Here is a 27229-nt window from a genome sequence, read left to right on the forward strand (position 1 = left end):
TGTATGTGTGTGTCTGTGTCTGTGTGTATGTGTGTGTGTGTATGTGTGTCTGTGTGTGTGTCTGTGTGTGTATGTGTGTGTGTATGTGTGTGTGTATCTGTGTATGTGTGTGTGTATGTGTGTGTGTGTATCTGTGTCTGTATGTGTGTCTATGTGTGTGTCTATGTGTGTGTGTGTATGTGTGTGTGTGTCTGTGTGCTGTGTATATGTGTCTGTATGTGTGTATGTGTGTGTGTGTGTATCTGTGTCTGTGTGTATGTTGTGTGTCTGTATGTGTGTGTCTGTATGTGTGTGTGTGTATGTGTGTGTCTAAAATGGCGCGGCCGGCCTGGGTAGGGAGATGCCGCGGCGGGTGGGCTTCGGAAGGGAGCCCGGGCTCTCTCCGTAGGCCCCCGTCTGTGCGGGGGCCCGGGGGTTCCTGTGGCTGAGCCGGTCTGTGGCTCGCTCCTCCGCCACCGCCTCCTCTAGTAGCCTTGTTTCCCGGCACGGCCGGAGCGGCGGCAGGAATCCCCCGCCCCCCCCGGAGCGCGCGTCCTGCCCGGCCACCGCGGCGTGCGCCCGGGGGACAGAGGCATCGCCCGCGCCGGGGGAGGGACGGGGGATCCCGGGGGTGGGCGCCGTAGCGGCGGTGCGGGGCTGCCAGTGTGGCGGACGGGCTCGGTGTTTCCCGCGAATCTCTGGGAAATACTTCATGCGGTGATGCCTCAAAGTTGGGTACCAGCCACCTCACGTCCCCCCTTTGTGTGTGTGTGTGTGAGCCTTTGCAGCCTTTCTATCGCACCCCCATGATGTGGTTTAACCGGGGGAGTGGGGGGGACGGCGTGAGTGCCCCCAGCGAACGAATGTTCCGTAACCTTCAGGTATGGGCATCGCTGTGTGCGGAGGTGTGTGGCCGCCCGAGGCAGCTTTGGCCTCGAGGAGCGTGTGCCTGGGCGTCCGGGTGTTCCCCCGGGGCTCCGCGACAGGCAGTGCCGTGTGGGCTCCAGGGGAAGGCAGCCAGGGTTATTTGAAGGATCGCCAGCCATTTTAACTTTCCCTCATTGGCCTCCTCCCCCGCCCCCTTCCCTAGCTCCTAGGCTTATCATTAATTGAAAACTTTTTTTCCTCCCCCCCTTTGGCTGCCGCCGGCAGCTGAGAGCGATGCAATGATTCTCCTCACAGCATATGGGAAAGGGGAACGCGCCGCTGCCGCTACGGCGCAGCGCCGGTCTGTGCAGGGTCCAAGGCGTGACAGGCGGCGCGGGGGGGCGCGGGGCCGCCGCTCCCTCGGGCCGCCTGTGCCGGGGGGACCGACCCCGCCGGAGCCGCGCTGCACTGGAGGTGTCTCCGTGGGGCCGCAGCCGGGCGCAGAGCGGCGGGCGGCCCGGGGCGGGGAGGATGCCCCGCTGGCGCTGGCTCGGTAGCCCCGGGTGCTCCCGGTCGGCTCCGCCGCGCCGTGTTTACACGGCAGAAAGTCCCGGTCGCCGTTCGACACGTGACGGTGTGGGAGCCGCGGGAGGGGGGAACACGGGGGACACGGGAATGATGGGGGGGGGGGGTGGCTGCGGCAAGAACCTTAAAATAGTCGCCGACCCCCTCGTGCTGCCTGCACGCCGCCTAAACCGAGATGCACTACTGTCGTGCATGACTCTATATGTATTTTAAATCGGTTTAGCGATCTCGCTGGCGCATTGTGCTTAGCTTTATGGTTAAATGAAATGCCACACGTCCCGGGTAAAGGTCAAACTTCTTCTCTAATCCGCGGATCCGTGCGGCGGCTACTTAGTCTGCAGCTTCCTCCTCTGGTTTACAGAACGTGTCACTAGCGGTGATGTCGTGTGGAGATTGCATAAAAAACCCCCACAGTATATTTTATTTTTTTATACATATATATATAAAAAGCGCAGCCAAGCCTATTCTTTTAACACTTGTCTAATATTAGATCGCTGGCTGCTGCCAGAGCTTTATACGGCACATTTGTAAACGGTGCAGCAATACAGTGTCTCTGAAGTCTCCTTTCTAGCCGTGGCACAGGTCGTTGTTCCTATAAGTCGTAAATATATAAGTCGGAGGTACAAGATAAACGAGGTACCTAAACACATTCATAAGCATCAGCCCGTATTTAAGCTTATAAATACCGTGCGAGCGCTGCCCTTTAAATCAAGCTCCAGATGAACGGGGTTGAGGGCTAATCGAAGTAGATCGCTACGACTCCCCGATTGCTTTTCACTTCTTTCTCAGGGATTTTCACAAATCTAGAAATGATCCTTCCAGTGGCCTGGAACCGGGCAGCAACTGGGCGGGGGGAAGGGGGGCCTGGGGGGGTGATGTGGGGGAGGGATCAGAGGCCGGTAATTTATTGCATTGCTTTTAATATCCCAAAGGCTGGGTTGTTTGCCGAAGCTCCCGGCGCTCCGTCGGTGCCATCGGCTCTCGCAGAGGTTTTTTTTAAACCCCGCGTAGCCCTCCCCGCCGGCTGCCGCTGCGCTGCCGCTGCTGCTGCCGGCTCCGTGGCTTGTGCAGTGGAAACTGGCAGGCTGCCAGGCGGAGCTCGGAGGTGGAAAAGAGTAAAGGCGCCAAAAGGGAACTCGTGCGCCGCTGCAATTCTCCTCCCGACCCGCTTCCTGGCTCGCTGCAGCCGCCGGCCCCGCCGGGCTTCCTCCAGGTGCCCCCCCTCTCCTAGCCCCTCCGGCCCTCCACGCCCCTCGCTGAGACTTTCACCTCGCAAACTCGCCGGCAGGCACCCCGGGGTCATGGGGGTGGAGAGGGAGGGGGAAGAGCAGGCTGCCCTGTCCCGGGTGGCGCTGCCATCTCCTCCTCTTTCGCCCGGAGGCACGGAGAAGTGGAGTCTTCCTCTTCCTCCTTCTCCCCCTCCCCGCGGGCATCGGGTTTTTCTCGTTTCCACGCCAGCAGCGTGTTAACAAAACTTTGCTGCTGCTGGCGTCAATGGCTGCCAAAAGTCTGTTGACGTTGCGAGGGAGACCCAAACGTTTCCCTTTTTAATCAGCTGCCCGAGCAGTGCGGTGTGTGCCTGTGCCTGCCTCTGCGGCGCGGGGCCGGCGGGGCGCGGGAGGTGGGTGGGTGTTCCCGGCGCGGCTCGGCACGGCTCGGCTCGGCTCGGCTCGGCACGCCGGGAGGCAGGTTAGTGCTTGCAGGCGCTTTTCACAACTGGTTTCACACGGCGGCATCGCTGCGGAACCGCGTGTGCGTTGCGCGTCTCACTCTCTTCCACCCCCCCACCCCCCCCCACCCCGCGCCTCCCTCCCTCTCTTCCTCCCTTCCTCCCTCCCTCCCTCCTCCGTGCATCACCGTCTATATTTAGCCGCAAATGGCTTTATCGGCCAGACACCTCCCGGAGGAAATGCCGTGCGCGCTCCGGCTGCCGAGCCCCGCTCCGCGCCCCGCCGCGCAGCGCAGCGGGGGCGGCCGGGGGGGCTGCGGCGCCCTGGGGCGCGCTGACGGTGGCCCGGCGGGTGACAGGAGGAGGGAGGGAGAGACGTGTCCTCGGTTTCCTCCGTGCGCTGGGGCGCTCAGCCCGCCGTCGGGGTTGCATAACGGGACCGGCTGCGCCCACCCCCGCGGAAGCTGGGTGTATAAATAGGTGCGGTGCCCCCCACGCCCCTCCACTGTCCCCCCCGTCCCCGCAGCGCAGAACGCTTGTGGCGCTGCCGGCGTTTGGCCGAGCCTCTGTGAGCCGGTATCCCCGAGAGGCAGCTGCTTGTGGGGAGGGAGAGGAGGGGGAGGGACAGGGTGTGCGAAGAGTTAAAAGTCTGCTGCTTGTTGCAATGAAATTATGGCTGGCAGTGGCGCCGCTGCTCGTTCAGCAGACCTCCACTTTTAAACAGTTCACAAGAAGTTCATCAGGGCAGCGATGATTATAACTGCACACACACGCGTCCCCGGGGCACACAGCGAGAGGGGGTGGCTTCGGGGAAGGGGCTGGCAGCCTTCGGGGGTGCGGGCTCTGACCTGCCTGGTGGCCCTGGGACATCCCACCATGTCCCTGCAACCAGGCGGGCTTTGCCCTTGCTCGGGTGGTGGTGGTTGTGGGACATGGGGCCTCCAGATTACCCGCTTCTGGCTGGGGAAGCTCTCACTCGCCCCATGCAACTTCAGCATTTCGCTATCTGCACGTGTCAGGGGATTGATGGGCTCTAGTTCAGGCACCTCGCCTTATCTTAATGATACATTTCCACCGAGGAAGGCAGGCGGGCGCAGGCAGCCCCTCTGAGGAGCCGTGGCCCCAAAGGGAAGCGGGGCACAGAGAGCGGGACCGTGTGCCGTCGAGGCCCTTCCTGAGCCCGTGTCTGTCCCTTACAGATGAGGCAGCGCACGGGGTGGCTACTAACCTTACGTAAAACCCTAAATCACTCTCTCCATGCTGCTGCTGCCTCTATTGAAAACATTACGAGCGGCGCATCTGGAAACCAGTAAATCTGTCCAGAAAACGTCTTTCCAGTGAAATAATTCCTTTTGAATGATAGCGCGGTAACTAACCTCCGTGGATTTTTGTTTCCTCGCGGCGATTTGTGCGGACTTCATTAGGAAAAGCTAACCGTTGCGGAGAAAGGAGGGTCAATGCGCCGTTTCATTAATATACATTTGTTCCAGACGTGGAGTTTTGCACAAAAGGCCTCTCTGAGGGGAGAAAAAAGTGTTGGGGAACAAGGCTTTCCTGCCGTTTCAGTTCTTAAACCTCTCTGAACGTGTGTGAAGTATTGTGTTAAAGGCCCAATCTGGGCTTCTTCCCTATTAAATGCCAAAGTGATCATTTGCATATTTTGTAGCCTGACAAAGGAAATGAGTTTGCTGGGGAAGCATGGATGCTTTGGGAGACGTTAGGCATTAAACTCCCAGTGGTCAATCGCCCGTTACTGGCTTGTGTGTGTGTAAAAGGAGTATCATGCCTCCTGCTTAAAGGCTTCTATTTTTGTGAGAGAGGAAGAGCTGAGGGATATCCTGTGCATTAAAGGCTCCCCCTACTTATTAACCCAGCATTTAGCAGCAGGATGCAGGCTGAAGCTCAGTCAAAAGAAACGACTCAACCTCCGAAGAGCAATTAAAATCTTGCACTGGAATAAATCATGCGCTGCGATAATCCTGTTAATAAAACGCAGCTTGTCCTGACACTTCGCTCATGCAGCAAACTAGAATTTAATGCGAGCGGAGGTGGCATTAGGCAAGGTGGAGGGGAGGAAAAGCCTTTCCTTCTCTGCCACTGGACGTGAAAATGTGGTTACCTTTCACCTGCCTCTCTGGCTGCACATGGCGCCGATCCTCTTGGACTGCTAATACTTCTCCAGTGAGCCTGCTAATGATTTCTTTCCCTGGAGTGAGCAGGCATCATTGAATTACTGAAAGCACTTGCAGCAGCAGCAGCAGCAGCAGCACAGCAGCTCCAATGCAGAAGCCACCAGGGCTCCTCGCTTAATCAAATCAAGGGGTGGGGAGCTCGCCAACCCACTTACTATTTTTAACCCCTTTCTCCAAGTTAGTCATGTGCAGACGCTAAAAGGGAGGGTTTTATTTAGATGCCTTCTGTAGCAGTGTCTCTTCAGTTTTAAGTCCTCCTGTAAAAGCCTTATCAGCAATCAGCGTAGCTAATACACGCGGTATGTGGTTGTTCTTGCCATGCTCTCCTGCTCCTGTGTGTTCATAATGCAGGGCTTTTGTGAGTGCCTGTGGGTTGTTTGAATGTTCCCCCAGGCTCATGGGGTCTCCCTCCTTGGTTCAGTCTGTGTGAGGTGAAGATTTGGGGACTGGTGTGTACTTGGCCGGCTGAGTCATTTCTTGTGGAAATGAAATGCTGTGGAGAAACTTTTATTTGTCGATAGTCTGGAATGATTCTTAATTTTCTGGATGTGCGCTGGGGAAAAGATCCATCTCCTCTGACCTATAAATGCCCTCAATTTGCTCCTTTATTGCCGGGTATCTCCCTCAGCGGTTAACGTAGGCAGCTCACTCCCCGCACCAATCCTGCATTCATTATTAATTACCCGGAGGGAGGCTGGCTGCTCCGCTGTGATGTTTGCACTTCCTCCTAGACAAATCTGCTCAACTTTTTTTTTTTTTTGTTTCTTCTTATTTTCTTTTTTTAATAGAATATAAAACCGTGAAGAAAAGCGTTGATTTTTAAGAAGACGTCATGCTTTCTGCAACTCCCCTGTATGGCAATGTTCATAGCTGGATGAGCAATGAAAGGGTCCGCATGTGTGGAATTAATGAAGACAGGTAAATATTTAAGCTTCTGGCAAGTTAAACCACACTGTAATTCTGCAGAGTGAGGTCTTGGAGTTTGCTTGCTTCCCTAATACTGGAGCAGAAAGCTGCCACCCTGAATCGAGATCAGCGCAGCTTGGAGGGAGGGCAAAGGGAGAGAGTCAAGACGTGCCTGAGAGCAGTAGAGCAGATGCTGATTTACTATGGAACAGGCAACCTGGGTCAGTGAAGTGGGGATGCACCCAAAGCAGCCTTTGAATGTGCTTTAACAATTAATTTATTATTTTGCATTTGTGAAGGGGAATTAAACCAAATAGTGCACGTTTGCTTGTGGTGATTCTCTGTGGCAGAGGGGCTTGTGCCGACAATTTGGTGTTCACTGTCTTTGGACCAACAGCTTGTAATGTGAAATAGGTTCAGTAGTGTCTGTCTCCCACAAGTGAGTTTCTCCTTCTCCCCACCTTTTTTCCTGCTGAATATAATTCAATTGATGATCAAAATTACAGTGTTTGATGGGATGACACAGGCACTGGCAGGTGTCCCCTTCCCTTAAATCCCAGCTTTTTAAAAAGCAAAATGATGCTGGACAGAAGCTGCAGATGCGCCTCCAGTTCTCTGTGCCAGTTTTGTGTGGTTTTAGTGCTTTTCTCTCTTCTCATTCTCTGTTCTCACTGTTGTGTGAAAAGCCTCCAAAAAGCTGGTGGAAGTTTTTGGTCTTTGCAGGGAATACTATTTGCAAACATAAGCTGAAGGAAAACAGCCAAGCATCTCACTTTGTTTTCTCACCCTCCCTCCCCACTTCCCTCCCAGTTGTTCAGGGATAATAACTGTATGTGCTACTTGCAGGGAAGGTGAATCTTTTAAAAACAAATGGATTAAAATCACATTTCTGCTTTATGGTGATGATGTGCCTTTAAGCAGTTCGATTGAAAGGAGTTCTTTTGGGTAATGCTGAAACTTTCCTTCTGCTGCATGTCAGTGATTTTTATCCTTGGGATTTGAAATTTGGCACTAAGGTATATTCTTTATTGGTGATTTCTGTGATAACAAGTCCCAGAGCTGTAACACTGGTATGGCACAGATGTGCAGCTCCCTCTTAAGCATGGAAGAGCTGATGTTCATATGATATTAGTGTGTGTGTTAATTTTATCCTCAGCAGTGTTTATGGATGGTATATGAGCAGAGTATGCTTAAAATGGGATATTCTCCCGCTGGAAAAAGGAAAAGGCAACGAGCAAAAGAGAAGACCTTGACAAAAACTGCTTGCTTTGGAAGAGGCTGCTCTGAGATGTACTTGGTGTGTTCTTGTCAAAACCCTTTATGCTTATTTTCAAACGGTCCTTGCTTTTCAAAAGTAGTCAGTATGTATGGGTACAGAGAAGGATAAATATGTTATCTCATGGGACTTCTCTAGGGGAATCAAAATATGGAGGTGATATGATATTGCACTGATCCGAGATGCACAGGATGCTTTCAAATAGTAAGCGTCTCTTTTTCAATAGGAAAATTCCCGTTAATGATGGTGATGCACCGAAAAGCAGACTGGAGTTGAGGGAGGAAAATCACCTGAATCACAGCGTGGTAAGAAGTTACAAGCTTCATGCTGCAGATGAATCTGTGCCTATCCTCCCCACCACGACTCCTACCCCTGGCTGTTACTACGCGGTCCATTTGGAGAAATGATTAAAACACCTTCCTGTTGCAGCCCTAGTGGGCTTGGGCACATTCAGGTTGTTTCTGTGAAACAGTGAAGTTGGGGTTTTGTTTATTTATCTTGTTAATCTCTTGATGCTTTGTGATATGTGTTGTTGTATGACTTCAGAGTCTTAGTTTTGCTGTTACGAATAATGCCATGCGGAATACCAGCATGTGTAACAAAAATAGTTCATGTAAACATTAAGAACATCAATGTTCCAGCAAAGTTGATGAGGTTTTCCTTTCTTTGAGTCTACATGGGGAGCAGCAGGTGGGAAAGAAGTTTGACAGCAGACCTTCATGCTGCATCCTCAGATGCCTTGCCCCATGAATCATGTGGCAGTGGTGAGCCCCAGAGCAGAGCTGCGGTGGACAGAGAGGTCCTGGAGGATAAGGAGGAGAGGCACTCCATCCTTCTCTTTCTGGTCTCCATGCCACAGCCCACATCCTCTTGCTCTGGGAGGGCTGGGACTGAAGAGCCAGTGGTTACACAGGAGCAGTACCTCTGAGCATTGTCTCTGGGCCACTCCTGGCTCCTTGAGTCCTCACACCTTTGTTCCTGGCTGTTTGAATTTTGGATTTGGAGAGATTGGTGTTGGTCTTTGTGGTGCTATACATATTGCTCCGTAGGTTCCTGTTCTCCCATTTTCCAGTGTAATCAGCCTCTGTACGTTTTCACAACAAACAGCATGTTTGCATTGTTACTGTGTTACTGTTTCTCGTCCAAAATGCTGATCTATCTGTAGCTTGAATGGTAGTTGTGTTAGTGAGATGTGAAAGTAACATGCTTCTTGTTCTGTAAAGGTGGATGCAACTACAGCACATCGCATCGACAGTCTTGCAGCTCTGAGTATGGACAGGTCTGGGCTCATGCGAGAAGGACTCAGAGTCCCCAGTAGCATTGTCTATTCCAGCTTGTGTGGACTTGGCTCGGAAAAATCACGGGATGCTACGGGTTCGATAGCCAGCCTGGGATTTACTCCTGAAAGAAATCCAGAGATACAGTTTAAGTCTAATCCCCCTGAAGCGGTGGAAAGCGCAGCTGTCTCTGGAAAAGCCCCGAATGGCTTCAGCGCCATATACAAAACACCACCTGGAATACAAAAAAACTCTGTCCCGACAGGGGAGACACTGGGTTTGGACCGAGCTGCGGGTGACAGACAGAGTCCCATCGGTGTCAATGGTGCTAGTTACCTAAGGCTCCCCTGGGTAAACCCCTACATGGAGGGTGCAACTCCCACCATATACCCTTTCCTTGACTCACCAAATAAGTATTCGTTGAACATGTACAAGGCATTGCTACCTCAGCAGTCCACCTACAGCTTACAGCAGCACCTGGCTTACTCGCCCGTATGTACGAATGGTGAACGTTTTTTATACCTGCCTCCCTCCCACTACGTTGCCCCTCACATCCCTTCGTCGCTGGCGTCGCCCATGAGGCTCTCGACTGCTTCAGCTTCACCAGCAATCCCGCCTTTGGTGCACTGTCCGGATAAGAGCTTGTCGTGGAAGATGGGTGTGAGCCCAGGCACCCCTGTCGACACGCACGCCTACCCCCACATCCAGAGCAGCAAGCAGCCCCGGGTCCCCACCGCCAAGCCAGCCCCTGCCAACTTGCCAGCAGATCCCGCACTCCTGCTGCCGCACTCGCCCCGGCCATCTCCCCGCCTCCCCCTGCCTGCCCAGGTCGGGGATGCCTATGCTGATTTCCACAAACATTTCCCCAGGATCACCACCTCTCCCTCCTCTGCTGTTACGCTCCCAAAGCCCTATGTGAACATTGGCAATGAATTCCCACCTGCTCGCCTCTCCAATGGGAAGCTTCCCAAAGGCAGTGATGCTGGGGAGGCACCCCTGCCATCTGCTCCCCATGCACGGAAAGCTGGCCATGACCGGAAGGACAGCAGGTCTCCCCCACTCCTGGAAAAGCAGACCCCGACCAAAGACGTGACTGACAAACCGCTGGACTTGTCAGCAAAAGTGGTTGATGCGGAAACCGCTGGCAAGTCGGACCACGGTAAGAAGATTATGCCAACGGTGCTGGTGCATGGAAGGGCAGGAGGGGGGACGCACTTGCCAGGCAGTGACATCGTTCAGAAAGAAACCATTTCTCCCGGGAACAGCTGCCCCATCTACAGGCCTGAAATTATCAGCACGGCGCCATCCTCCTGGATTGTTCCCGGTCCCAGCCCCAGTGAGGAGGCTGGGAAGAATGTCCAACTAAAAAACAAGGCACTGGACTGGGTTATGCCACAGCCGCGGAGTTCCTCCTGCCCCAGGATGGGTGGCACGGAAGCAGTGGTTGGCAGTGTTTCGGGGACGGTGTCGGCGGGGGGGCGGCCGGCGTCAGCGTCACCAGCTCCCAATGCCAACGTGGATTGCGCCAAGACGGCCCGGAGCTCTGCAGAGAGCACCGCCTCAGTTATACAGCACGTCGGGCAGCCCGTTGCCACCCCTGCGAAACACAGCAGTAAGGTGGCCAAGTCCTGTGGTCAGGAGGCCAACTTCAAGGCAACCGAGACTGCCCTGGCCTCCAGCCCCATCTTCCTGCCGCCCAATGAGGCGTTTCGCTCCCCGCCTTTGCCCTACCCCAGGAGCTACCTCCCATATCCAGTGCCAGAGGGGATCGCCATCAGCCCTCTCACCCTCCATGGGAAAGGACACGTCTACCCTCACCCTGTCTTGCTGCCCAACGGCAGCCTCTACCCCACCCACCTGGCTCCCAAACCCGGCCTCCCTTACAGCCTGCCAGCCGGGAGGGGGGAGTTCATGACCTACCAGGATGCACTGGGAGTGGGGATGGTGCACCCCATGCTGTTGCAGCATTCAACTTTGGAGATGAATAAGGAGGAGAAGACAGAACGGAGGTCACGGTCTCACGAGAGGGTCCGCTATGAGGACCCGGCTCTGCGGGGCCGAATGCCAGAGCTCCTGGAGAGTGGCGGGAAGATGCATTTCGAAATGCCTAGTGACAAGAGCGTGAAATTGCACCAGAACTCTGGCCATAGTAAAAACTCTGCAAAAAGCGACAAACACCTCTTCCCGGATCTTCTGCGAGACGAGCAAGAAGCTAAGAGTGAAGCAAACGTAACAAAAGCCAGCTTTGCTACAGAAAGCAGTAATCAGACTAATGACCCTACAAAGCACAAGGTAGAGCAGGCGTCTCAGCACAGAGATTTTATTGTAATGAGAGAGGAGTTTGGAAGAAATAATGATGTTCACGAAACCTATAATTTCAAGCAAGCCCAGAGTTCATCAGTGTTCGGCTTAAGGAAAGAAGATTTATCTGTGAGCCAGCCTAAAGAGAGAGTGGCGGTCCAACCTTCCCCTGTTTTCTTGGAAAGCGCGCACGAGAGCGATGCTCCAGCTCTGGCTTTTGGCAAGGTGCAGGAGGACGCGAAGCCATTCTGCATGGGGACCGCGCCGCCAAGCATCGATGCCAACCAGACCTATACCAAAGACGGAGCCGACGACACGGAGTCTGCTGATGGCAAAATACTGAAACCCAAGCCGTCTAAATTGGCCAAGAGGATCGCAAACTCTGCCGGTTATGTAGGTGACCGATTCAAGTGTGTGACGACTGAGCTCTACGCCGACTCCAGCCAGCTGAGCCGGGAGCAGCGGGCGTTGCAGGTGAGTCCGCGCGGTCCAACAACCGCCGCGCTTTTTGTCGTTATTTCTCTGTTGCAAGTCACAGTTGAGTTTTTAAAGTTGAGAGAAGCGAACACAGGTGGGGAGACCAGAAAATTTTTTTGTTGGGGCGTACTTGCCATAAATGGTTTTAAATAGCTAAGTAAGTTTATTAATGAGAGTGAGGCGATGTAAAGAACAGTATGTGTGGCTTATAGGTATGTATGGGCTAGCCAGCTTTGAAGGGCTTTTACTAAGATCTGATACAAATGTTAATGCACGTTAATGCGATGTTTGTGCAGTTTCGAGGGGAGTCGGACAGGCATGCATGTTACCTTGGCGCTGGCTGTAATTTCTGAGCTGGCCTGTACTGCCAGCTAGCACAGCGTACCCAGAAGTTTTGATTAGTATGCCAAACGTGCCATTGGATGGTGAGGAGTTGCAGTCATGCATTAGTGGGTCTCAGGCAACGCTGGTTCCAAGTGAGCGCCTAGGGAAGAGTAGGAGTGGTATTGAGGTTGATGCTAAGGGATGATAGACAGATATTGTGTAGGAATATTCTTAGGGTGTTTTACTTTTAATGAAGGGATGAGTTAAGCCAAATTGTTTTGCATTGTTAAGAAAAGAATTGGTTTATGCTTATAAAAATGGATGAAATTATCTAAATGATCCATTGAGTGCCCATTTTAATTACATAGATGGAAGGATTACAAGAGGACAGTATTTTATGTCTACCTGCTGCTTACTGTGAGGTCAGTTCTTCAAATTTTTATTACTAGACTCTTACATAAACCTTTGAGTTAAATTTCATTTCCAAATACACAAAGGGAAGTTTGTGGGCCATGGTTGTCTTTTATTCATTGTACGGTTTTGTGTTGTTGTTTTTTTTTTTTTTCTTTTAAATTTTATTTTATTTCTTTTTGTTTTTTGTCTCTTTTTACCTCAAAAAATGGAATGTTTTTGTTTTATATATAATATACACTTATATATAATCTTTTATATATATATACTTATATATGAAAGAATTGTGTGGCTATTTGCTTATAAGATGCTAGAACACTGTTTTACAAGTCAGGTGTGTTAAAATCTTACCCATAGCTGTTTATCTTAAACCCTGGTTTTGAGTCAATTTTTCTTTGGAAATGCTTTCATATAAGGTAAGGTAAATGAAGTAGTTTTTATTGCAAGACTTTTTTTTTTATATCAATTCTCTTTCTAGCGTGCAATGATGCGCTTCTCAGAGTTGGAGATGAAAGAGAGAGAAGGCCAAACAGCTACCAAAGACTCAGAGGTCTGCAGATTCAGCCAGGCAGATTGGGAAAACTTGAAAGGAAACAGTGAAAAGAAGCCAAAGTCTGTTGCTCTGGAAGATGCCATTGCTGACCAAAATGACAATGACAGATGTAAGCGAATTTAGATGGCTTTCTGAAGCGTGTATGTGTCTCTTTGCCATGGCAGCTTGCAGCAAAGCAAGCAAATCTTCGTGTTCTCTCTGTGTTGCTGGTGAAAGTCACTGACCTCATCCTCTGCAGGTGCTGAGTTGCCACGGCTGGTACCCTCTGTGCTTGTTTTGGGGCTTGCAAGTTTCTGGTTGCCATTGCACCTGCTTTTCAGGAGATAGTTAATGTTCTGTCACTGAGTTACTGCCTTAGAGAGATCCTCCTTTTAATTGACGGGGTACTACATCAGCCAGTGAATGCAAAGGCCCAAGGTTATATTTTAGATACAGAAAAGATATGGGGGAAGACAGGAAAGCAAGAGGGGTTCAGCTTCCTGAAGTTGCAGTAGCACTGAGATATGCCAATATTGCAGTCTTCAAAGCAAGGATGGAGGACAGAAGAGTGAAGGGAAGTGGGGAAGGATGTGATCTGCCAGGCTTATCCATAAAAGCTGGCAGTAACAACTCCAAATGATAAGAAGCTACTTTTCCTGGTGACTTCTGCTGCAGTGGCTGGGAGGTTTGTGAGGCACACATTCTTGCAGGCAGAGTCTGTGAAATTCCCTGTAGGGCTGTCTGTTCCCTCTAGGCTGTTACAGGGTGTCAGAGGACTATGGGAAATGCAACGTCCTAAAAGTAAGATAAACTTAAAAATAAATAAATGGTATTAGGGGATTTTTTACTCTATGCACTTCTTTTTTGTTTGCACCACTCTGGGTAAGCATATGGCTTCTGTCAGTTTCCACTTTTTTTTTTTTTGTTGTTGTTTTACCTAGGTATTTAAGAAATGGATCAGTTCCTTCTGTTGCTATTTTGTTTTCAAAAACTCAGAAAAAAAATCTGTGCTGAAAGCATTGCAAAACAAGAAGAATTGTACTGCAGATTGCACTGTGTGTGTATGTGTGTGTGTGTGTGTGTGTGCAGCTGTGTAACTCAGTGGTTAAGTGTGCTCTTTGGTAGGTGGAGATTCATGAGTAGGGCTAGTAGAAAATTTCATTCAGGCAATTTAATAACTTTGAATTATTGTTCTGGTCTTTGGTTAATGCTTTTGGCAGAGAGCATGCCGGTCAGTTGTACTTGCTCGGTTACTCACCTAAATTCAAGTTACTGTGGCATTGCTATCACTGAAATGACAGCCTCAACAAAAATTGGCACAGCGAAATAGCAAGAGAAAGTTTTAATTGTGGAAGTGGCGAGGGTAGCAGGGTGGGGAGAGGCAGGCTGAGCCTCTGGAAGCTGGGCAGCCTTTTCCTTCTCCAAGCTATATCGAGGTAGCTGCTGGGAGGAAGGCACAGCTGCCTTTGCAGTCCCTGTGCTAAAGCTGAGAGCTGGGCAGGCTGCTGCCCTGGCTGTCTCCTTTGCAGCGTTCCTTGCTCCTCAGAGGACCTGGGATGCCCTGGTGGTGTTCTCTGTTAAATTCCACCCTGGGTGTGCAGGAGAGCTAGAAGAGCCACGGCGGCAGCAGTCCTGCTGGCTGGTTCTGGCTGCAAAGAGGGTTCAGCAGAGGGGAGATGATGGGCTGTGGAGAAGGGGCAGAGGGATTAACAGAGGGAGGGAAGGCAGGCTTGCTCAGGGACATGGGACTGCTTGTGGAGGGGCAGCAGGGGGCTGTGGAGAGGATGACTGTTAGAGCATAATTGTATGCTGAAACCCCTCCCCGCATCCTTGCAAAAGGCTGATGATATGGTTTGTCTGTAAATTCACCATTTAGTGAGATCTCTGGCACTAGAATCTGCTGGCTAAAATTTGTTTGAGACTTAAATAACTGTTGGAAGCAGGGAAGGTATGTTCAGTCTTATGTTAGTTCATTCCTCTCCTCTGCTAATTAGCTCTGACTTAACAGGCTATTTCAGACTTTGGCCAAGTGTCTAAACTCCTAAAAGCACGGATCTGTTCTGCTGAGGGAGCTCCTTTTTTTGTACACCCGCCTGGGCAGCAGCAAATACTTACCAGTACAGATTCAGGTCTCAGTAAAAGTTTTTTATCGTGGTGGTTCACCTCCTGCCCCTCGGGATAGCAGCTGATAAATCAGGAAGCCGAGTTTCACACCTCTTGAATGCCTCTACTGTGGTGGCTTGGGCTCTCTGTTGGGGCTTGAGCCACCAGCAGCCTTAATGCATCTCTCACTGAGCAAACTGGCAAAGGGGTGATGAGCTCTGCCTTCTCTTCCCCTTCGGTGAGAGCCAGGGCTGCTTATCTTTTGCCTTCCCTTTGCCTTCAGCTTCTGACGGCGCTGTTGGTGTGTTTGGCTTTAAAGCTCTTGAACGGGAATGAGCTGATGGTTTGCAGCCTCTTGAGTTTCCTTTCTGCCTCCTGTGAGCGATCTTGCTGCTTAAAAAGTTGTTTCCCTGTGTTTCATGTTTGTCTGGCGCTAGCTTGAAAGTGAAACGGCCGTGCCTTTACCTGTGTGAGGAGGGAATTCAGGAGTGAAACCAGCGGGCTGCTCTGCCCGAGCTGCCCGCACTTCACCTGCCTGATGTCGGCGGGGAAGAAGGAAACTGCATCCAAAACTGTGATTGTGGCACGGAGCCAGCTCCCAGGGCTCCCCTGCTGCCGCCTCGTCCGTGCTTGGCACAGAGCACAGTGCGATCGGGGCCCTGGCAGCTGCCTGCCCCCTTGGCTCCTCTAAACCTACCAGTGCAACAAAAGGCTAAATAACACAGGCAGGTGATGCTTACAGAGGCATTTGATGGGATGGAAACTGCTTTTTTTTTGCTTGTCCTAGGACTTGCTGTTTTTCCTAGCTGCATTGCACATGTATAGACTTTTTTGGAAGCACGCGAAGGCACAGTATCCGGTTCCTTAAACTTTTCCTCTGACTTGGCAGTGTGTGATTTTCTGTACTGGGAGTGTCCTTAAGTTTGCACATTGAGCCTCCTGGAGAAGGGTAAAAGAGACGGGCTTTTGTTTTGTTGAGCTTTTTTTTTTTTTTTTTTTTTTAAGGCCCAATTTAAGGCAGGTAGCCATGTTAGGTAATTAATGAGCAATTAAAGCCAATCAGTAAATTAGAAGTGCTTCAGTTCTCTCCCATCTCGTCTAGGTTTTGCTGGGCATCTGAGACCGGGCATCTGAGAGCAGTCACAAAGCTGCTTTGTTGCCAAGGTGACTTGTAAATGTTGCTGAGGCAATGCTGCTCCAGTGCATTTTCATAGCACAAACATGATAAATTATGGGATGCATATGTCATGAGTCATAGGATTGTTCGGAGATCAAGTGATTTAAGCTATTGGCACGGACACACGTATCAATACGGGCATGTGATGATCGCATGTCGGTTCATAACAAAGCTCTTCCAGAGGTTCTGAAAATCATACCCGAGTGTGAAAGATTGGATGAATTCTACAAACTGTGAATTTCTTGATTGGGGAGCATGACTTCACCTCTTTATTTAATTTTGTAGGATGGAAGACACTGCCTGTTTCAGCCTTAGCTGGGCAAAATTATCCAATATATTAGAAGCCTGATCTTAAGGCATGAGGTCATAAGGAAGAAGTTAAAGCAGTTGGTATGTGTGAAGGTAAATGGTGCAATGTGCCAAAACACATTGCTCAATTGATCTTAGCATTGTAGTGAAGTGCCAGTGTCCCTTTGCATGGTGATGCCCTGCTATCCTTTTTTCTTGCTGGGCTGTGTGTACTCTGGAACAAATGAAAGATGGAGGCAGTAAACATGTCCTTTGCCCTGGTCAGTTATTACCTTCCTGCTGCAGGACATAGTGGAAGGGGAAAAAAAACCAAGTCTGTGCACTGAGAGTGGTGGTTGCTTGTTTGTGCAGTATGGTAGGCTTGGGCAGAACCAAACAAATGTGGAAAGCTCCCAAGCAGAGGTACTTGGGAGGGAAATGGGAAATCAGCTGGGTTCCCTCTGCCCCATGGGATACTCAGAGATGAATTCTGAGGCTATCTTAGGGAATTTCTTACTGTTGTTGTGATCTCCCTGCTGAATACTGGGATTTAGCATTTGGATAGTCATTACTGTTCTTAGATGAATAAAGGGTGCCTTGCATGTAAGTGAGCGCAATGAGAGGTTGCTCCAGGGAAGAGGAAAGACTGTTTTTAGCTGCCATGTTTTTTGAACAAAAGAATCTGCAGCTTAAACACTAAGATGTGTTTCCTTGTTGGAATCAAATGGGAGCGTCTGGTCTTGTTGACAGCGGTTGACAGCAACAGGAAGGTGGAAAAACGAAAGTTTTTTGGGTAGCGTGTTTGTGTGTCTGTAACTGCTCCTTGTGAGATTGTAACCCATGCACTAAGAAGATACTGCTTCAGAGAGAAACCAGCTGTGAAGAAGCATCTTCTTAATTCTTCCTTTGTTTCTAGATTGGTAGGACAGTGAGAAATGGTTTGAATTTTTGGTGCTGTTGTCACAGCTGGTGTGAGACTAGCAAGTACTGAAGGCTTGAGGAAGGAACACATTTAAGAGGTTAATCTCCTTACTCATAGAGGTGTGTTGCTATAAGAACTCAGCATTTATCCTGTGTTTCTGGCTACCTCACCACTGTTTGAATAATGATGATATGAGAACTCCCAAGTATTTTGTTGTTGTTTTCTTCCTCAGGCAGAGAAAAGGATGTTGTAGATACATGGCATGGGAGGGGAGTGGTGGGAACAAAAGCAGATAAATTCTCCTCATCCTTGTTGGGCACGCACATTATGCTTATGTTGCTGTACTTCTTGTTGACATTTATATCTTAATTTGGGGAGACATTGCGTCTGATCCCGGTTGCTTGCAAAACAGTTTGAGGACAGAGTGGAATCCGGTGGTAAAATATTAATAGAGCCTGCTCTCTGTGAGGCAGCTGCAGCTGTGCCAGGGGGAAAAACCTCTGGGCTTGCGATGTGTCCGTGCAGGCTGCGAGGAGAGCCTGACAGCCCGCGGGCTGCGCCGTGTCCCCAGCAGCGAGTGACCTTTGTTCTTTGGCACTGGAAATCGGCTGCGGGAGCGCCGGAGCACACAGGCAAGGACACGTCCCGCGGCTCCCTGGCCGCGCCGGGCTGCGCTCCCGCCTTGCTGCAGGGCGATTACACAACCGGGATTAGTGTGCGGAGATGCCGCTTCCCTAATGGTCTTAGCTGCAGCGAGCGAGCGGGACGGATTTCACAGCCGCGTGTGCAGCGGGCGGTCCTCGAGAGGGATTTCTGGCTCGGCAGCTGCGGAGATGCAGCTCTGGTCCCCTGAGGGTCCCTCTGGGATGTCACTGGGCGGCAGAGGCCAAGGAGTCACGGAGCTGCTGGCAGTGAGAGCTTTCTGGATGAACCGCAATAGGTGTGTGCTGTTCTTCCCAGCATGTGGAGCCCTGGAGGAAGGCTGACAGTGACAAGCTGTTAGCGAGGTCTCTCCCCTCTTTATTTTTCAGCACAGTCTGAATGAGCGGCGCTCGACATCCCCGTGCCAAGTCCTCTTGCAGATAGAGAAGGAATTAATCTGCAGCAGGTTGCTTTCGGTGGTGGCAGGCTGGAATTAGCTTGCTGTTTCCTGCAAGCCGTAAAGATTAAGACCATCACCCCCCTCCTGCCCCCCCCTACAGCCTGCTACTTCCTTTGACCCTGCAAGAGCTTCTCTGGGAATTGGTCAGGATGTGCCTGCCTTTTCTCAGGCCAGACAGTCTTAGGAGCAGGAAAGCTATCCCAGTGTAGCGACTCACAGCATGAACCATGGGGTGTAGCTGTTGGTGCTGCTGGAGATGAGAAGGCCATAAGACAGCAGGGGTGTGGCTGAAAGTGCCCTTACCTGATCTCTTCAGGGAAACTGACCACAGAAGTATAATGTTTCCTTATGAAAGGAAGAAAATAGCAGATTGCATTAAAAATGTAAAATGAAATCTGATAGATGCATTTATTTCTATTGTGATACTTAAAACGTGGCTGGGCCAGCTGCTTTTGTGCTGTGTGAAACAGGACTGCTGGTGCTTTTGGTGTCATTATAGGGTACAGATGTGGGGCGGCGTCCTCATGCCAGATGTGCAAGCACAGGGTGCTGCCAGATTCATTCTCATCTGGGGGGACTCTGTGATTCAGAGGCACGGTCATAGTGAGCTGAGATACCTGTTCTCTGGAACATCTCAGCCTTGTTGGCTGGAAGAAGTGTGACAAAGTGCATTTTAAAGTCTTGGAAGGAGCATGTGTTGGCCAGACGGCCTTGTGGAGAGGAGCATCGCTGAACAGCGGAACAGCCCGAGCCTCCCGCTCGCCTGCAGAAAATCAGCTTTTGTTTTGATTTTTCTTGGCCGATATCTTGTGCTGTTTTACAAGCAGCCCTGCAGGCAGCTTCCCAAGCAGTGTAAAAATTATGCTAGGGTGTCTTCTGGTGCCGACAAACATTTCCAGAGCCCTTGGTGCTACTTGGAGCCATTTCCAGATTGTGGTGAAGAGAAAACTCATCAGGGAAGTTTCCCCTCACCACCCCCCCAGCCTTCCATTACTGATAACAGGTATTTCGAGGATGGTCATGAAACCAGGAGGGGTTGGCAGAGCTGTAGGAAGGTGCTGTTGAGATAAAATGGGATAGAGTTGGGCTGCCTCCAGATGCTGCCAGTCGTGGGTCTTGGAGGGCACAGGAGGGGAGAAGGGGTTGCGGGGGAGCAGTGTCAGCCTTGATAAAGGGGGAAGAGAAGTTGAAAGCCAGGCTGGACAGGGCAACCTGTAAAAAACGGAGTGAAAGGGAGAGAGGATCCATGGGAGGGAAGGACAGCAGGGCTGTCAGGAGTCCAGGTATGAAACTAGCAAATGTGTTTGCAGGAAGGGAAGTGAGAGAAGGAGGAAGGGCGAGAAGGAGGAAGAGGAAAAGGGACAGTGAGCGATGGAGCAGTAGGATGGAACATACAGTTTGCCAAACAGTGGCAGAGGTGTGGAGTGTTGGTCAGCCAGGAGGGCTAAAACACATGGGAACCCCAACTTGTTTGTGGGAATTGTAAATAGGAGCTGATTATCTGTGTTGAAGTCTGCACTGCATCTCTGCCTAACCTTGCCTTTGCTAGTTAGGTTAAACCCAAGAAACTAACATTATTCAAGATGGTGATTAAGTGTAATTTTAAATCAAGCATCCATTTAAAATTGCCTAGGCTGTCTCTGAATTTGGGCAAACAGTACTGGAGGGAAGCTGAAGTTAGTGCGGGCAAGGCAGCATGGGTGTTTTTGTGGCTAATTTGTCAGACTAGTTTCTAGTAAGCTTTTCAGGACTCACACTCTTGCTGTTGCTGGAAATACTCCTTGAAAAAAGTGAGGTCTGTTTTAAAAGGAGGTGACAGAGATCATGTGAGGTACAGTGACTGGTTGGTTGCTTGAAGTGAGGAAGCCTTTTTATAACCTTGGATTCAAGTAGTGCTTTTTTGCAAAATATCACAGCTATTCTTAGTGGTATTTCTGTGTCCGTGTGTGCGTGTTCTGTATCCCATTTATATCTCCAGAAGTAGGGACGAATGCTTTTAAGTCAGACTCTGCAATTTGATGGGAGAAGTTAGTGAAAGATTAGGAACTAAGGGAGGACTAATACTTGGTTGTCATCAGAAGGTATTTTTGAACTGGATTGTTACTTGCCACAGTTTAGGGGGGTGAGGTTGCTTTCTGAAAAGGGTTTGTGCTTTCAGTGTCTAAAGATGTTTTTTTATTCAAAAAAGCATATTGTGATGTTTCTATGGATACAAGTATAGTGAATGTTGTGCTTCTTAAATTTATGTAAAAACAACACAAAGTAGTGTGCATTTGGGAGTTTGGTGCTTAACTGTTGAGAAAACTGCTGCCTTAGGCTGGGCAGAGGAGACTTGTTCCCAAGTACGTTTATTTGCATGCCTCATGAGCTGTAATTCATGATGGAGATGACACTGAAGAGATCAGAGAGCAAAGACTTCTCACAATGAACTGTGTCGTATTTATTAGGTCTTGTGGTGTTTGTTTGTTTTTTATTTCTAGGTAACTTTACTAGTACAGAAAACAACCGAGGTCACTTTCTTGAAACTCCAGAGGAAAAAGATCTCTCAAATGAGAAATGTTATTTAGAGAGACATTCTGTATATGAAAAGGCAGAAGACCAGCCAACAGAAGATTTTGGCCAACATTCATGTCCACGTCTGGACAGGAAACGTAAACACTCTGGTGAGAGAGTGCAAAATGATGGCAGCCAAAATGAAAGCTTTGTGGATGAACTGCAGGATGAAGTTATATCAAAAGCAAAAAAGAAGAAGAACTCCAAAGGTAAGACAGCATTTTGCTTTGGTCTCTCTCAAGGAATGTCTTGTGAAAGGAACGTCCCTTTGGCTTAATGTGTTTCCATTTTTGAACTTGCTAGTTACTAATGTGAGCACTGTCATTTCACTTTAAATTATATATATGTATATATATGTATGTATATATATGTGTATATATATATGTATATATAAAAAAACTTGGTATGTAAGGATAAAGCACTAGTCATTGGCCACTGTAGCCACAGCAGTGCAAGTTACTGTAGTGCATGTAACCCATAATGAGCGAAGCTGTAAAATGCATAGTGTGGTGCTAAAGCTGAGACTATATGCCCCGAAAGTGAAATGTAGCTTTTGTTTTAAGTTGAGGGGGCTTTTTGATTAATTTTTAGTTATTTTTCCATTAGATGACTGGCCTGAGAGGGAAATGACAAACAATTCCTCTAACCACTTAGAAGAGCCCAATTGTAATGAGGTGACCAACCTGAAGGTGTGCATTGAATTAACAGGGCTCCATCCCAAAAAGCAGCGTCACCTGCAGCATCTTAGGGAACTATGGGAGCAGCAGGTGTCACCAGAGAGATCCCCGTCCGGCAAGTTGGGCCGGCAAAGCAGGAAAGATTTAGCTGAGGCTGTTCAGCCAGAGGCCACTGCAAAGGTCAAAGACTTCACAGAAGAAAGGCACACCAAGAAAAGGTCAGAGGCCAAAAGCAATAGAAGTTGGTCTGAAGAGTCCCTCAAAACAAGTGACAATGAACAAGGTATGCAGAGACTACTAGGGAAACCAGCTGGCTTTAGCATTTACAGTGACGCATGCTGCCACCGATGTTAAGGAATTGTCGAGAGTTTTTTTTCTTCTTTCTTTTCTTTTTTTTTTTTTTTTTTTGACTATATATATTTCTGTAGATGTCCATTTTTATAAGGACTGACACCTCCTCTTTAAGAATTTGTCAGACAAGAAAACATGTTTGTGTATGTGTGTGTAACTGTGTTTGTGTGTGTGTGTGTGTGTGTGTGTGTGTGTGTGCATGTGTGTTTTGGCTTTAAATATTTTCATAGATGATGTGAAGATGAAGTTTATCTCTAGAGGAGAGATGGGGAGGGCATAAAATGTGGCCATGCTTTTGGGTGAGAGGCGAAGCAAGTGGGCTGCTAGTTGGTGTAAGGGTATTTAACCACACGTAGGGATTGAGGGGCTGTGAGCTTCTGAAACAGCGTCAGCACAGCTATAGCAGCTCTCGATTTCAGGAACCCAACGCCTCCAGCACCCTCAGCACTGCTGGCTTCCCCTGCCTTTCCCTGTATGTGCAGAAGAGCAAAGCTCATCCTCCTCCTGATAAGGATGCTTTGCTGGTTTGTCCAGAGCACGTCCTGTAAACCCCTTGCACCCCACTTCATGGCCTCTTGGAAGAGGTCTTCCAGCAGCTCTCTGCTAAGGGGTTGCTTCCTCAAAGCGTATCAGCTTTCCTTGACTTGTTTTTGGCTTCTTCTTTACCTCTCACTCAACTTCCTCCTTTCCCCATCTTCCCTCCCATTTCTGTCCATACCCTGTCCTGGGGGAAAGCCTGTGGATACAGTCTGCCAAATTTTCATTGGGATGGGCAGGTCACTCTCCTGTCCTCACTATCCTCAGCCCCTGGGCACATTTTCTGCTCTGATGCTTTTCTCCTTCCCTGCAACATTTTGCTGCTGTAGCTTGGCTGGAGAACTGATGGGGAATGGAATCACACAGTGCACAGGGCAAATCCCCTTTCCTCTTCTCTTTTCCTGCTCTTACCTCTCCGAGCGCTCTGCTTGTTTTTGAGGAAAGACTATTTCTGGGAGCGGGAGCTGCGTGTATGGCGTTTGGGCTCCTTCCTCCTTCACAAACCTGGGAGCTTCATCAACTGGAAGACATTCACATTCCAGCTGGCCTAACCTATAGTTTAGCTGAGATCCCCTTGAAAGAGAGAAGCATGAGAAGAGTGGATCCTCTTGTCCCACGCCATGGAAAGGACGAGTCCAAATCATCCTGTTTGGTAGTGTCTCTGAAACAGTCACAGGCAAAAGTATCAGATTCCCTTTGGTCCTAAAGCTTCTCATCTGTCCTTCTCCTTGGCAGGATTATCTGAGGGCAGAAACCCCCAAACTTTGATGCTTACTGATGGGGAAGGATCCATCCAAAAGGATTTGTGCAGTAGGAGAGCAAAACTTGGTTTAACAAACCAAGGGAAAAAAGGAGCTTTGACTCTTACTTCCTTGCTTTATGTGCTGCCTTGGCAAGCATGGTACTGGCTCAAACACCCCTGCCCCTTGCCTTAGTACTTTCAGAGAGAGATACCTTGTAGACATCAAACGAGGGTCACCAACAAGAAGCTGTATTGTTTAAGGATGCTCTCACTTTCCCCTGGCATCCCTCCTCTGTGATAAGCAGTGACAAGCTCATGGCCTTGGGAAAGAAAAAGAGGTGGCTCCCAATTTATGCACCATTCCCAAAGGCATTCAGATTCAGTTGCCCTATGGCTATGAAAAAACTCTTGGGTTTGGAAGCTGCTATAAAGCCATAAACTTGACTAAATTGTGCCTTGCTGTTCGTTGTACAAAGACAGTGGATATCATTCAGATAATTTTGCTGGTGCTTCTCCAGCCTTGTTGAAGTGTAAACTTGAATCTCCACGTTCTTAGTTGACTGGGATGAGGACATTTTCCCCCATTGTGTGACAGAGCATCCTCTGCATGACAGTCTCTTGGGGACAGAGACTTGCAGCTTGTCTGTCTTGCTCAGGACTAGTCCTCAAACTTACCTTAAACAAGCAGAGACTGTCAATATGAGAACATACACTGTCACTTGCAGCTTTTTTTTAGTTTGGGGCTGGGAGCAGCTGTTCTCTGTGCTCTAGCACTGCCTGCAGTTGTGGCAGTCTCTGCTGCTGGGCAGCTGCTTGTATCCCAAGGAGCAGGCTATAACAGGACAGGAGGGTTGCCTCTGTGCTTCTGAAGCCTCAGTCTAACATTAGCAGGATGATTTGCCACTCCTGCCTGCAAATCTCTGGCAATGTGGAGGTTTCTGACTTCTGGGCTTGTTACTCCAGTTGTGATTTATGCAGAGCAGTGTGGTTAGCAGGTCGGGGGAGGTGATTCTGTCTCTGCTCTGCTCCTGTGAGACCCCACTTGCAGTGCTGTGTCCAGTTGTTGGGCCCCCAGCGTGGGAAGCATGGACCTGCTGGAGCAAGTCCAGAGGAGGCTGCAAAGATAATCAGTGGGCTGGATCAGCTCTGCTGTGAAGACAGCCTGAGGAGGTTGGGGTTGTTCAGCCCAGGGAAGAGAAGGCTCTGGGGAGACATTATAGCACCTTCCAATACCTAAAAGAGGGCTCTAAGAGAGGTGGCGAGGGACTTTTGACAAGGACATATAGTGATAGGAGAAGTGGTAATAGATTTAAGAGGGGGTAGGCTTATATTAGGTTATTAGGAAGGAATTCTTGACTGTGAGAGTGGTGAGGCACTGAAACAGGCTTCACAGAGAAATTGTGGCTGCCACATCTATGGAAGTGTTCAGGGCCAGGTTGGATGGGGCTCTCAGCAACCTGGTCTAGTGGCATGTGTCCCTGCCAGTGGCAGAGGGGTTGGAGCTGGATGATCTTTAAGGGATGATCTCGCTTTCAACCCTAAGCCATTCTATGATTCTGTGATCCTGTTGCAAAGTGACGTTGCCGTGCTGGCTCTCCGGATGCAGCAGGTCCATGAACATGGGGATACTGCTGCCTCAGGGCATCACACTGCTTGCCCAGCCCCATGACCAAGGCAGAAGCCACGGCCTGTGCTGGAGTCCCAGCTGAGCAGTAACGCTGCGCTGCCAGCCGTGCAGCGCCAGCTCTCCTGATGCTCCCCCGGGGAGCCGCAGCCGCTCACCCGGTGCGAGGAGAAAGCTGGAACAGCGCGGAAACAAAAGCCCTGAGGAGAGGAGCCAGGAGGATCTCGCCCACTGGGAAGCATGTGCCAGCCCCTGGGAGCTGCCTTGGGCTGCAGGCAGTGTGGCAGCTATGGGCTTGGCAGGCAGGAGGAGGCAGCTGCTGGGGGGGAGCTGAACAAGCGCCCATTCAGGTGACGCGGCAGCAGCTGCTTTTCCGCGCGGACCTCTCAGCAGCCGCTCCCGCGGGAAAGGAGACAGGTCCTGCTCTGAGTCAGACTTGCCACAACCCACATCAGTCGGAGGTCTGAGTTTTTTTGGGGTTTTTGGTTTGGGTTTTCTTTTTTTTCCGTGGATATTTAGGTATATTCCTGCTCACTCTTGTTATAGTTCTCTCTTCACGTGGTCAGGAAGAAGAGGTGGGATTCCAGGATCAATCACTTGCTGCTTTTCTGCCCCTGTTGTCTTGCATTTCCCAGGCTGATGCTTGGCTTTTTCTGTGTAGTGCTGGCATATTGCAATGTTATTGATCCTGAAGCTCTTGGGCTCACAGCATAGCTACTCTCCATCTCTCAGCTCCAGTGCACATTTAGCCTGGTGCCTGCTGTCACCACTGTGGAGGGTCAAAGTGAAGCACAGAGTTGATGTGGAGTTTGCAGGCAGGAGTATGCATTTTTTGTGGTGATTAAACTTCTGCTTTCAATGCCTTGGCATCTCTGCATGGGAAAGCCTACAGTTCTTTGAGATAAGCTTCCTGTGTTTTTTTTTTTCCTGCATCCTTTCAGTATTTCTGTTCTTCTCCAGACTTGTGAGTTTTTAATTCTATTGCAGTTTTTCTGCATGCAGCTGTTTGTTCCATTTGCACTCAACCAGAGCTCCTCGCTATTGCTTTCCATCTTTTCCATCTTTTTTTTTTTCTTTAGTAAGTGATTAAGTAGGTAATGATGGCACTTCTGTACTGGAATTGGGCTTTTCACACGCTACTCAATTAGGTTAGTTGGGAACATGAGAATTAAACACTCCTTACTTCGTGCTATCTACAGAGTTGGAAAGACAGCCTTACCATCCATAGGCTCAGCCTATGACTAGGTGCCTTCTTTCAGTATTGCAAAGCCTGAAAAACTTGCATGATTTTTGCTGAACAATCTGCACATCATGTGTCCCATAAATCCCCTGACATCTGCTTGGCAAGCCGTGGTATGTGTCTTTTTCTAGAAAGTGGCTCAAAAGAACTGAGGGATTTCTGTTTTCATCCTTAATCTAGAAAGCCTTCTGTGAGTTGCTTTCACAGATCTATTTAAAGGAAGACTAAAGTGTGAAACTGCCCACCAAGAGGATTCTGGATTTTATTTTCTTTTTTACCAACTGCTTTCGGACCGAATCTCTTTAAAATAAGGGTGTCTCTCCTCTGAGCACCTGCTTATTTGCTCCTGCCATCTCTTCTATTCTGAAAGCAGCATCACTTCAGAGACTTCTCAGAGCAAGGGAGCCTCTTCCAAGTTCTCAAAGTTTTTTTCCACACCTTCCCGTGGTGGTGTGGTATTGCTTGGCTGAAATGTCCCTTCCTTTCTATCAACCTTTAATTTTTCTGCAGAGAAGTTGGTTCTGAGGTCACCTCAATTCTTCTCCCAAGGGAAATTCAGACTATAAAAAGTCAACTTTCCTGTCCTTGTTTTGTTGTAAGCCTGCTTGCTCTCCAAAAAAAACCCCAAACTAACCATGCTTTTTGCATGTGGCCCAGATTGTGGGATCCAGCTTGTTGGAGCTAACCCCCAGAGAAAACCCAACCCTGCCGTATCCTGCCACAGGCAGCAGAGCACTGACCTTACTGTCCCAGTATCCCAGAAAGACTCACTTCAGAATGGAGTTCTTGGGGGAAAAAAACATCTGGTTGCTTTTCCTGCAAAAATCCCTCTGCTTTCTGAGAGAGTTTGCACAAAGCTTCTGTGGGGATGGCTCCTTGAGTAGTCTTTCTTCTCTTGGCTTGTTTTGGAAGTTAAAATGCTGCTGAGGAGGTGTTCCCTGTCTTAGGGCCATCCTGGGACTAAGCTCAACATTCTCACCTCTCCCAAAACATCACTTCCATGATGCAAAACCAGCATACTGTCCCATTAAAATGTGAACCATGCTCCCACCTTTCTTCCTGTCCCCTCTTCCCTCGCCATCCCTGTGTCTGCACTTACACCCCACTGAGACAAGCC

At 49.5% G+C, this 27229-nt stretch overlaps 1 protein-coding gene across 3 annotated transcripts in view; it reads left to right on the forward strand.

Annotated features, from left to right (window-relative positions):
• Positions 1-27229, forward strand: part of BCOR (BCL6 corepressor) — a 58912-nt gene that overhangs the window by 13426 nt on the left and 18257 nt on the right. The window contains exons 2-8 of one of the 3 annotated variants that reach the window (XM_053971050.1): positions 6081-6210; positions 7701-7779; positions 8698-11526; positions 12222-12275; positions 12743-12926; positions 20869-21150; positions 21548-21901. In XM_053971050.1, coding sequence (XP_053827025.1) covers positions 6125-6210; positions 7701-7779; positions 8698-11526; positions 12222-12275; positions 12743-12926; positions 20869-21150; positions 21548-21901 — 3868 coding nt within the window. In that variant the 5' untranslated portion in view covers positions 6081-6124. The remainder of the gene's footprint in view (positions 1-6080; positions 6211-7700; positions 7780-8697; positions 11527-12221; positions 12276-12742; positions 12927-20868; positions 21151-21547; positions 21902-27229) is intronic. The other 2 variants (XM_053971051.1, XM_053971052.1) reach the window with 2 other exon arrangements.

This window comes from Vidua macroura, chromosome 2 (assembly GCF_024509145.1).
Source record: "Vidua macroura isolate BioBank_ID:100142 chromosome 2, ASM2450914v1, whole genome shotgun sequence".
Taxonomy (NCBI): domain Eukaryota; kingdom Metazoa; phylum Chordata; class Aves; order Passeriformes; family Viduidae; genus Vidua; species Vidua macroura.